The sequence below is a fragment of the Microcaecilia unicolor genome, chromosome 5, assembly GCF_901765095.1.
Source record: "Microcaecilia unicolor chromosome 5, aMicUni1.1, whole genome shotgun sequence".
In the NCBI taxonomy this organism is placed as follows: domain Eukaryota; kingdom Metazoa; phylum Chordata; class Amphibia; order Gymnophiona; family Siphonopidae; genus Microcaecilia; species Microcaecilia unicolor.
The window spans coordinates 199,797,771-199,810,093 of NC_044035.1; the positions used below are offsets into that span (position 1 = coordinate 199,797,771).

Sequence of the window (12,323 nt, forward strand, 5' to 3'; positions counted from 1 at the left end):
AGACATCTGGTGAGTTACAACTGCTTAATGGGAAATTTGATGAGATGAAAAATGTGGTGGAAACAGTGAAGCAAGAATTTACAGTGAAAATAACTAAAGTAGAAAAAGAGGTTGAACAACTACAAGATTTTAAGATAACAACAATTAAGGACAATACAGAGTTACGACGGAAAGTAGAACAAATAGAAAATTATAATAGACGTCTGAACCTACACATCCTGAACTTCCCTAAGCTCCTAGGAAATTCCCTGATTGAGTTATTTAAAAGATATCTTAATGAAAACTTAAAAATTCCTAAAGAAGGGTGAAGGCCAAACTGATTTGAATAATATTTCACTTCTATTAGAACAATCCTTGGAAAACGTAACACAAAGAGCTACTTTGTTAGTATCATTTGTGTTTGAGCAAGACCTAAACTCTGTTATGAGACTGTACTTTAAAAATGCAAGATCCCTCTTTGGAGGTGAGAAAATATGGATTTACCCCGATGTCACTAAACAAACCCAGCAAAAGAGAAAGGCATTTTTGGCTTTGAAAGAGGGACGTTGGAGGTTGGGGGTTCCTTTTTCTTAGCGTATCCTTGTAAATTGCATTGGAAACTGGGACTAACAAAATATGTGTTTTATTCACCAGAACAGCTCAAGTCATTTTTTAGAGATGAAACAACTGAAATGATAGTTTAAAAGTAAATTGAGATATATGCAGCCTTGTTTAACTAAAATAATATTTGATATGTAATCTTCTCTTTTCATTTAGCCCCCTCTCAAGAATGTAGTGGTCTAAGGAAGCGTGACAATTTTTCTGTTGGTAACATTTATGTTTGCTTAATAACATTATTGCTGTATTCATAACAAGCTTGCTCTTGTTTAAAAATTGGAATAAAGAAAAATAAAAGTAAAAAAAAATAAATAAATAAAATAATTTATCCTTCTTTACAGAATTCAATATAACATCATCAAACAAGTCCTAAATCCTCTTATTCCATAAAAGCCTGAATAAGCAAAAGGTTTTCGACCTTCTCCTTAAATTCAGTAACAGATGTTAACATCCAAATACTTCCAGGAAGTTTATTCCATAGGTCCCAGCCCAGCCAAAGAGAAGGCGCCATCACAAGTGTCAGCATAACGAATCCTCACTAAAGGCTGCACCAACAGCCAAGTTCTTGTCGACCTCAAGAGAATGAGCTGGTTCATAAAGCTTCAAAGAATTCTTCAAATAATCAGAAACTGTCATGGTTGTGCCCAGGTCCCTGGCTCGCAGTCACCTCGGTCCCCAGGGTTTAGACCTGGGGAATGCTGCGAATTGATGGTTTACCGGTTCCCGTGTTCCAGAAGATATGCTGGTCCGGTCCGGATCTTCCAGCTCTCCAGATTGTTTTGGGAGTTTTTTTGGAACCAAGCAGCACCCATACCTGGTGAACTCCCTTGTGACCCTGCCTTATTAACCACCTGGTAAGGTTCCTAGTTGCCTTGCAACAGTGTTCTTCAGAGGCGTTCCTTTGGTGTGAGTTGTTGCAGTGCCTTTGTGTTTTTACTCTTTGGTGACTTTGTCTCCGCTTGGCTACTGGACTTTTCTTCTGCTTGCCGCCTGCCTAGACCCGGATTGTTTCTGGACTATTCTTCTGCTTGCCACCTTGTTACTGGACAATTCTTCTGCTTGCCACCTGCCTGACCCGGCTTGTTTCTGGACCTATTCGTTTGCCTGCTGTGTCCCTGGAACCCAGCGTGTTCTAGTGTTTCCTGCTGTCTGTCTGCCTGCGGCTTGTGTCCTGCAGTCCAGCCTTCCTGTCCTGTCCGGTAAGTCCTGCCGGCTGCCTGCAGCCCGGAGCTTAACTCTGGGTGAAGGGTAGCTAAGTATAGGTGAAGCCTCACCCCGATCCACTGTGTTCCAGTTCCGGTCTGCCTTATCTTGTGTTTGGGTGATTCTCCTGCCGCTCCTCGGCAGTGGTCTAAGGGCTCACAAACCTAGTTACCTGCTGTGTATATGTGACTGTTTGCAAGGCCATGAGCTCGGAGGAGTCACCCGGTCTTAAGGAGCTGCGGGGACAGGTTGCTCACTGCTGCAAACCTTTTGATGAATTGATCCCACGTGTAGAGGGACTCACCAGGGAGGTGGGCTGCCAGATGGAACAATTACAAAGATTAGTGCAGGGCCAGTACCCGGGACCGGGGGCTCCGCCCCTAGCAGCCTCGAGACCTGCTATGGTTCCTGGCACGTCAGGTATCCGTCTTAAGTCACCCCCAAGATAGTAGAGGTTTTCTCAACCAGTGTGAAATAATCTTTGAGCTCCAGTCCCAAGATTTTCCCTCGGAGAGAACTCAAATAGCTTACATTATGTCTCTGTTGTCTGGTCAAGCATTGGCGTGGGCGTCCCCTCTATGGGAGAAGGACGATCCGGTGCTTCATGATCTCCAGGGGGTTTTTGAGCAATTTAGACGAGTTTTTGAAGAACCAGGGAAGGTTACTTCCGCTACTGCTGCACTCTTGAGACTCAAGCAAGGTACACAGACCCTGGGGGACTATGCGATTCGGTTCCGCACCTTGGCTTCTGAGTTAGCTTGGAACAATGACAGTCTAATCGCAACCTTTTGGCTGGGATTGGCACCGCAGATTAAAGATGAGCTGGCTGGACGTGAACTGCCCACCAGGTTGGATGAACTAATCAAGATCTGTACTATGATTGATATTTGTTTCCAGGAGCGTGGCCGAGAACGGCGTTCCATAGAGAAGATAGGCATTAAGACCACTAGCCCTCCAGTGTTACCACCGACTCCTCGTCCGCGGGAGGTACCCCCTCAACCACCAGCGGAACCCATGCAATTAGGCCATACCCCGCTCACGATTCAAGAGAAACAGAGACATCAGACCCTTAACCTCTGCCTGTATTGTGGTGAGACGGGACACTACGCGGTCAATTGTCCACGGAAACCCGGATCCTTGGGGCCAGGTTTGACTGCAGGCACAGTCATAAGCCAATCTTCTAACCTTCTGCGTACCCAGTTTTTAATGCCAGCAGTGCGCGACCTAGGTCACCGGCAAGAGCATACTGAGGTCTTCCTGGACTCCGGGGCGGGTGGAAGCTTTATAACCGCGTCTCTGATCCAGCAGCTTAACATTCCAACACAAGAACTACCGAAGACCATCCTGCTCTTTTCAGTGTATGGGAGTATTCAAGGCTATGTAAACACTCAACCATTCCTGTGAGCTTACAGATTGGCGATCACCGGGAGGACATCTCTCTATATGTCCTTCCCTCAGCGGTGCAGCCCATTGTGTTGGGTCTTCCCTGGCTACAGAGACACAATCCGGTCCTGGACTGGGGAAAGGGTAAGATCGTGGACTGGGGCGAGTCGTGTCGGAAACTTTGTTTCATCCCTGACACCGATAGTGTGGTTGGCGGACAGTTGGACCAGGATTCAGATGCATGGACGGATATTAGTGACTCTCAGGACTCTAAGACTTTTGCAAGGGGGATGACCTGTGCATGTGCCTTACCCCCGATCAGCCAGTGCCAAGTGGAAGCCAGTAATGGGCCCAGGTCTCAGGATCCGGCCAACAGGACTTCTGAGACGCCTCCTTGGGGCCAGGGGTCCCGCACTTTACATAAGAAGTCGACCCCAGGACCTAAGCTTCAGGACAATCCGGAGCGCCAGAGATCTAAGAATCGAAAGGCTAGTTCACAGCAAACCATGGCCCGTAGCTCCACTCCAGCGCCAGGCACTCAACCCTGCTTGGTAAACAAAACCCATTCTCGTCCCCAACCGGCCAGCTCCCGGCCGGCGCCTAAGAATATGGACATTGGAAAACTACCTAATCGTGCCAGCTGATTTCATCAAGAAGGTCCAGGGAAGCCCAGACCTCCCAAGAAGCCCGGGGAGGCCTTAAAACATAGTAATATAGTAAATGACGGCAGAAAAAGACCTGCATGGTCCATCCAGTCTGCCCAACAAGACAAACTCATATGTGCTACTTTTTGTGTATACCCTACTTTGATTTGTACCTGTCCTCTTCAGGGCACAGACCATATAAGTCTGTCCAGCACTATCCCCGCCTCCCAACCACCAGCCCCGCCTCCCACCACTGGCTCTGGCACAGACCGTATAAGTCTGCCCAGCACTATCCTCGCCTCCCACCACCGGCTGGCTCTGCCATCCAATCTCGGCTAAGCTCCTTAGGATCCATTCCTTCTGAATAGGATTCCTTTATGTTTAAGGGAGGGATACTGTCACAGTTGTGCCCAGGTCCCTGGCTCGCAGTCACCTCGGTCCCCAGGGTTTAGACCTGGGGAATGCTGCGAACTGATGGTTTACCGGTTCCCGTGTTCCAGAAGATATGCTGGTCCGGTCCGGATCGTCCAGCTCTCCAGATTGTTTTGGGAGTTTTTTGGAACCAAGCAGCACCCATTCCTGGTGAACTCCCTTGTGACCTGCCTTTATTAACCACCTGGTAAGGTTCCTAGTTGCCTTGCAACAGTGTTCTTCAGAGGTGTTCCTTTGGTGTGAGTTGTTGCAGTGCCTTTGTGTTTTTACTCTTTGGTGACTTTGTCTCTGCTTGGCAACTGGACTTTTCTTCTGCTTGCCGCCTGCCTAGACCCGGATTGTTACTGGACTATTCTTCTGCTTGCCGCCTGCCTAGACCCGGATTGTTTCTGGACTATTCTTCTGCTTGCCACCTGCCTGACCTGGCTTGTTTCTGGACTATTAGTTTGCCTGCTGTGTCCCTGGAACCCAGCGTGTTTCTAGTGTTTCCTGCTGTCTGTCTGCCTGCGGCTGTGTCCTGCAGTCCGGCCTTCCTGTCCTGTCCGGTAAGTCCTGCCGGCTGCCTGCAGCCCGGAGCTTAACTCTGGGTGAAGGGTAGCTAAGTGTAGGTGAAGCCTCGCCCCGATCCACTGTTTTCCAGTTCTGGTCTGCCTTGTCTTGTGTTTGGGTGAATCTCCTGCCGCTGCCGCTCCTTGGCAGTGGTCCAAGGGCTCACAAACCTAGTTACCTGCTGTGTATATGTGACAGAAGCAACAATGGTCGAAGTCTTAAAAATAATCATTAATACTTTAAACGTTATCCTAAAATGCACAGGTAGCCAATGCAAAGATTTCCAAAAAGATGTAACATCATCATTACATTGCAATCCCACAATCAAATGCATAGCAGCATTTTGCAGAACTTGTAATGCTTTACAAGATTGAGATAAACCCAGATAAAGATTATTAGCATAACCTAATCTAGACAAAATTAAACTCTGGTATGGGGTAGCAGTGACCACCAGTTGCTCCTGCCCCTGCTGGTGCTAGGTTCAAAAAGGAACCCACAACCCCTAGCAGTTGTACTTCAAGACTACCACTATGGATAATGGATGTCATTTTAAACTTGGCGCAGGGAAGGGCAGGAGCGAATGGGGATCACTCCTGTCCCATACCCCTTGAACATCAGGAGAGGCACCCCCCACCACCACCTGTAAGTCCAAGTTTATTGAGATTTGATATACTGCATCATTAGCAAATTTTCTGAGAGGTTTACAATAACAAAACATAAGACACAGGAAAGGAACTATAATAACTAATAGGAAAGAGGAAACAAGGCAACATGGAAAGGAAAAGAAAGAGGCATAGGAGGACCTGTGAGGGAAATACAGTTGATACTGCTCCCTCCTGGGCAATGTACGCATTGACATGTAAATAATGGCACAAAATCTAGGGGTGACACATCTAATAGCAAGGTCCCAGAATTCCCTCTTATTATTCACTGATACAGGAAGGAACACAGACTTTCGCCTCACAAACTCCAGGGAGATCCTGGCCCAGAGCTGCTGAAAGAGGGTCTCACTAATGAGTGAGAGGTAACTTAGTACAAACAAATAGGCCTTACTTTGCTAAATATTTCCCAGGTAGGATCATCAGGGTGTCCAGCGAGGTTACAGGGGTTGGGAGCAGGACTTGAACTGAGAACACATTATGTGTCTTTGGAGGGGTCTACAGGGGTTGGGGGTAAATTGGTAGGGGGGGAGGGGGAACCCAGTAACTCCAGAACATGCTTCTATTTTACCGCACCAGCCCCTTTAAGGGACACTCTCAGGAGAATCAGGCTATGTATTAGTTGCCTGATGCTCCTGAAAAATAGAATAGCACAGCTTGTGAGGTTGATCATAAGTTGTATATTGCTTTAACATGGGAGTTACTAACATGAGGTAATGCATTACCACATTTATTTATTTATATTCCACACAATCTTAATATTCTTGGTGGATAACAATTAAACCATTCATAATTAAATTATCAAAAATATAACATTGAAACAGAACAAATAAAATCCATAGTTAAAATTTCCACTCAACCAAGCATTATCAATTCTTCAGCAATGTCTTACCCACTTAATATTACATATAGAAACATAGTAAACATAGTAAATGATGGCTGATAAAGACCTGTGTTCTTCAAATTATTCTCACTAAATTCATACTTCCATCAATCAGCGCATTCAGTGGGTTTGTATTCCATTAATATAGTTCAATCTCAAATCTGAAATTTCTCAACTCTTGCCATAAGCATAGTAATAAACAATTAGGTTTTGCAAAATGAGGAATGCGTTGTCTAATTAAAACCAAGATCGTTGTTATCCTTACATCGTGTGGAATATGTGGACTTCGAGGGAGAAGTGGTTCAATGTAACGAGCTGGCCTCTCCAGGGATGGGCCATGGAACCACCCACTCACTGACAAACGACACTTCTCCTTGGACAAAACTTCTGACACCTAAAATGAGAACATAAGACAACATCCAATTTAGTAATATACCATATTCACACAGAGTAACCTTTCATATACCTGAATTCCTTTTATACCAAATCTTAGCTACAAATAATGTTCCCCAAATTCAGCTTTTATTTAATACTGCAGGCTTGAGCAATTTAACACAGCTAAAAGATATTAGTTTATGTTATACAGTTGTTTTAGTGAGATGAATGAGTTCTGCTTCCATCCAAAGCACGTCAGCAGAATATTACATTTCTTTGAAGAACTTGACACGTGTTTTAGCAGATCTGTATGATGAGAATTTTCTGGAAAAAATGCGTGACATATTCTCCGAGATGGACCGATGGGAGGATTGACGATCTCTTGGATGGGCCGAATTAATGCGATCAAGATGATAATACTCCCCAAATTGCTTTATCTGTTTATGGCTCTCCCTATTCCCTTGCCTGATCAGTTTTTTCAGGGTCTGCGGCTAAAGATCTTCGCCTATATCTGGAAAAAGAGACATAGTAACATAGTAAATGACAGCAGAAAAAGACCTGCATGGTCCATCCAGTCTGCCCAACAAGACAAACTCATATGTGCTACTTTTTGTGTATACCCTACTTTGATTTGTACCTGTCCTCTTCAGGGCACAGACCATATAAGTCTGTCCAGCACTATCCCCACCTCCCAACCACCAGCCCCGCCTCCCACCACTGGCTCTGGCACAGACCGTATAAGTCTGCCCAGCACTATCCTCGCCTCCCACCACCGGCTGGCTCTGCCACCCGATCTCGGCTAAGCTCCTTAGGATCCATTCCTTCTGAATAGGATTCCTTTATGTTTATCCCACGCGTGTTTGAATTCTGTTACTGTTTTCATTTCCACCACCTCCCGCGGGAGGGCATTCCAAGCATCCACTACTCTCTCCGTGAAAAAATACTTCCTGACATTTTTCTTGAGTCTGCCCCCCCTTCAATCTCATTTCATGTCCTCTCGTTCTACTGCCTTCGCACCTCCGGAAAGGTTCGTTTGCGGATTAATACTTTTCAAATATTTGAACGTCTGTATCATATCACCCCTGTTTCTCCTTTCTTCCAGAGTATACATGTTCAGGTCATCAAGTCTCTCCTCATACGTCTTGTAACGCAAATCCCTTACCATTCTCGTAGCTTTTCTTTGCACCGCTTCAATTCTTTTTACATCCTTCGCAAGGTACGGCCTCCAAAACTGAACACAATACTCTAGGTGGGGCCTCACCAACGACTTATACAGGGGCATCAACACCTCCTTTCTTCTGCTGGTCACACCTCTCTCTATACAGCCTAACAACCTTCTAGCTACGGCCACCGCCTTGTCACACTGTTTCGTCGCCTTCAGATCCTCAGATACTATCACCCCAAGATCCCTCTCCCTGTCCGTACCTAACAGATTCTCCCCGCCACACAGAGTGCGTGCGGAGGTGATGTTCCAGAGATGTGAGCAAGGGGGAATGGGTGTCCCTTCTTTCTATTATCAAGCCGCTCATCTCCTAATTTTGGCAGAGTGGCTCCATGGGTCGGGTAAGACCTGGCAGTCCCTTGAGCAATCATGGCTGGCCCCCTATCCGCTGAGGGCCATCCCCTGGCTACTGGATCAACTTTTGCGCAAGGTTGCCCGTGAAGCCCCGCCACTCCTCCGTTGGCCCCTGCTGGTCTGGACTGCAGTCCGAAAATTTTTTTTTCCATGACGAAAGTACTTTCTGCACATGTACATCTGATTCGCTGCGCAGTTCGTCCCGACTATAGATCTTTGCTTTCATTGGGTCTGTGTACATTGGGTCAAATATGGGAGGAAGGGGAATTCGTATCATTTCAAGATATTCAGGAGGAGTTTGGGCTCCCAGCTCTTCATGCATTTCAATACCAGCAGGTGTGGGATTTTATCACTAGACGAGCTAAGGGGGAGCTGCGTTTAATTGAGACATCTTTGGAATGAGCAATGGTAAGTGGGGCAAACAGGGGATGCATTTCCAGAATTTGTCAAAATGGGAAACTGCATTGGGTACCTCCTTTGAATATTCGCAATGGGAATGTATATTTCAATCTTTGCTTAAAGTATCAATATCTAGTAATTTGATGGAAAACAGGTATAAGATTCTGTACAACTGGTATTATATGCCCAAGTGACTGTCTAAAATGTTCCCCACAAGTTCAGCCTTGTGCTGGCGTCACTGTGGCCTAGAAGAGGGTGACATGTTTCATATTTGGTGGGCTTGTCCACATGCTCAAGAGTTTTGGACTGTAATATTGAACTTTGTTTTAACTCTAACGAAGATTCAATATCCTTTGAAGATGGAATATTGCCTTCTACATGCTCGACCACGAGAGATGAAATCCATTACACATCACCTGGCTGCTTATGTGTTTGTCGCCGGCAAATTGGCAATTGCCGCTGCTTGGAAACAGCCACCTTTACCAGGCCTCCGACAGATTTTGCACAAGCTGGACTATATCAACTTATGTCTAAATTAACAGCTTTACGGACTGGAAACTTACTGCCATGTCATCGCATTTGGGACCCTTATGTGCAATGGTCTTCTGGTTCCGGTCCTTCTGTGTTGTTAACGTAGCTGAGTGTGAGGTTTCTCGTGGAACCTCTGGGTTAGAGCGGCAGCGGCAGGCAAATCACCCAAACAGGAGGCAAGGCAGACCACAGACAAACAGGCACAGGCACAGCTGGACTGGAGCAACTGGACTGGAACAGAAGCACTAAGCAGCAGCAGCAGGAGAATAGTCCATGAATCAAGCAGAGTCTTACCGGCAGGCAGCAAGCAGTAGAACAAACCGGGAAACACGCAGAGTCTTGGGCAGGCAGCAGACAGTAGAATAAACCAAAAAACACGCAGAGTCTTGGGCAGGCAGCAGACAGTAGAATAATCTAGTAACACAAGCCAGGTCAAAAACAGGCAAACCAAGCATTCAGGGCAGGAATCGCAACAGACCAACAAGGACAAGAACAGGACTGAAGACCTCTGTTGCCAAGGCAAAGTCTGAAAGTTCCCAGGTGCTTAATAAAGGCCACATACAAGGGAGTTCACCAGGTAAGGGTGCTGCTAAGTTCCAAAACTTCCAAGCCAGTCTGGAAGGCTGGAAGATCCGGACCGGACCAACATTTATTTATTTATTGCATTTGTATCCCACATATTCCCACCTTTTTGCGGGCTCTGTGTGGCTTACAATACGATATGAATGATGGAAATACAATTTGTTACAACTTGGTTATGGATTACATTGTGAAGAGTTATGCGAGACAATCAGTGTTGTTAAGGAATATAAACACTGGAACAAAACCTTGAAACATTGGAAGGAGACAGCGGGAGGTTAAAAGGGCATTATGTATGGTATACATATTTCTGTGAGTAAAGGTATGAGTGAGGTGAGACTACGGGGGATGAGAGTTCAGAAGTGGATGTATTGATGCATTAGTGAACAGTGAGTGTGGACTTTGTGTGTTTTGGTTCTTTCCGTAAATTTTTTCAAAAAGATGGGTCTTCAATAATTTGTGGAAGGAGGTTTGCTCGTGGATCGTTCTCAGGTTGCGCGGCAGTGCGTTCCAGAACTGCGTGCCCACGTGAGAAAAGGTTGACGCGTGTAGCATCTTGTATTTTACGCCCTTGCAATTAGGGAAGTGGAGGTTGAGGAAAGTTCGGGATGATCTTTTGGCGTTTCTGGGTGGTAAGTCTATTAACTCAGACATGTAGGCTGGAGCTTCGCCGTGAATGATTTTGTGGATTAATGTGCATACTTTAAAAGTAATGCGTTCCTTGAGTGGAAGCCAGTGTAGCTTCTCTCGTAAGGGTTTTGCACTTTCATATTTTGGTTTTCCGAAGATGAGTCTGGCTGCTGTATTCTGGGCTGTTTGAAGTTTCCTCAGTATTTGCTCTTTGCAACCTGCGTATAGTGAGTTGCAGTAATCCTGATGGCTTATTTTTACGAGGGATTGCACTAGGCAGCGAAAGACGGATCTTGGGAAGAATGGTCTTATTCTTTTCAGTTTCCACATGCAGTAGAACATCTTTTTGGTTGTATTGTTTGCATGAGTTTCGAGTGTTAAGTGGCGGTAGATAGTGACTCCAAGGATTTTTAGCGTTTCTGAGATTGGAAGGTTTAATTTTGGTGTGTTTATAGCGGTAAATTCGTTCGTGTTGTATTGACTTCTGGAACATGGGAAACAGCAAACAGACAGTCCATCGCAGCCACCAGGTCTGACCACCAGGTGGCGAGATGAATGAGAGCATGAAACAGGGGCACAACCATGACAGTACCTCCCCCTCAAGGCACCCCCAGTCTCCACGGGTGATTCAGGTCTCCATGGGTAGGAATGATGAAACCTACAGAGGCGTTTCAAAACATGACCAGGGGTAGCTCGGCTGGAACTTGAACAGGAATCAGGACTGGAACCCAGAATGAACTCCGCATCTTGACTGTACTCGAACTCGACCTGGACTCAGCATCTGGGCTGGAGCTAGAACTCGGACTGGACTCAGCATCTGGGCTGGAATTCGGCTTGGACTCAGCCTCTTGGCTGGAGCTGGAACTCGGTGTGGACTCAGCCTCTGGGCTAGAGCTGGAACTCGGTGTGGACTCAGCCTCTGAGCTGGAGCTGGAACTCGGTGTGGACTCAGCATCTTGACTGGAACTGGAACTCGGAGAAGACTCAGCATCTTGGCTGGAACTGCAACTCGCTCCGGACTCAGTATCTTGGCTGGAACTGCAACTTGCTCCGGACTCAGCATCTTGGCTGGCACTGGAACTTGACAAGGGCTCAGCATCCAAGCTGGAACTGGGACTCGGTCTGAACTCAGTCTCTTGGCTGGATCTGGACTCTTCATCTGGGCTAGAACTAGAACTCGATCTAGACTCAGCATCTTGGCCGGAACTGCAACTCGATCTAGACTCAGCATCTTGGCCGGAACTGCAACTCGATCCAGATTCAGCATCTTGGCCGGTACTGCATCTCGATCTGGACTCAGCATCTTGGCCGGAACTGCAACTCGGCGTGGACTCAGCAACTTGGCTGGAGCTGGAACTCAGCATCTTGGCCGGAACTGCAACTCGGTCTAGATTCAGCATCTTGACTGGCACCGCAACTCAATCCAGACTCAGCATCTCGGCTGGCACTGGAACTCGGAGTGGGCTCCACAGCTTGGCTGGAACTGGAACTCAGCTTGGCCTCAGCAGCTTGGCTGGAGCTGGAACTCGGCTGGGGCTCAGCATCTCGGCTGAGACTCAGAACAGAAGCTAAACTGGGCCTCCAAAAAGGCAGCAGGCGAGCCAAAAACTTGGGACTTCTAAGACGTCTTCTTTCAACGGTAGCTTCCGGAGTATCTCGCAGGCCTGGATTGGAGATAAGCAGGTGGCAGTACTTGAAGAGCAAGGTCTTAGGATCAATGGCGGAAACTGGGTTTATATGGAAACCAAGCCCCCCCCCCCCCCCGAGGCATTCTCTCTCAGCAGCAGCTTCAGGAGTATTTTTCAAGGCCGGATCAGAACAAAGTCTATCACGGTAATCCTGGAGCGTTATCCCACAATAAAGGTCAGAAACTGAGTGGAGAC

At 46.7% G+C, this 12,323-nt stretch overlaps 1 protein-coding gene across 1 annotated transcript in view; it reads right to left on the bottom strand.

The window, feature by feature from the left end:
• OGFOD1 (2-oxoglutarate and iron dependent oxygenase domain containing 1) overlaps positions 1 to 12,323 on the bottom strand; it is a 683,818-nt gene that overhangs the window by 318,768 nt on the left and 352,727 nt on the right. Inside the window, 1 exon segment of the mRNA XM_030203703.1 lies at positions 6,616 to 6,744. Within this exon segment, the coding sequence (XP_030059563.1) occupies positions 6,616 to 6,744 (129 nt within the window).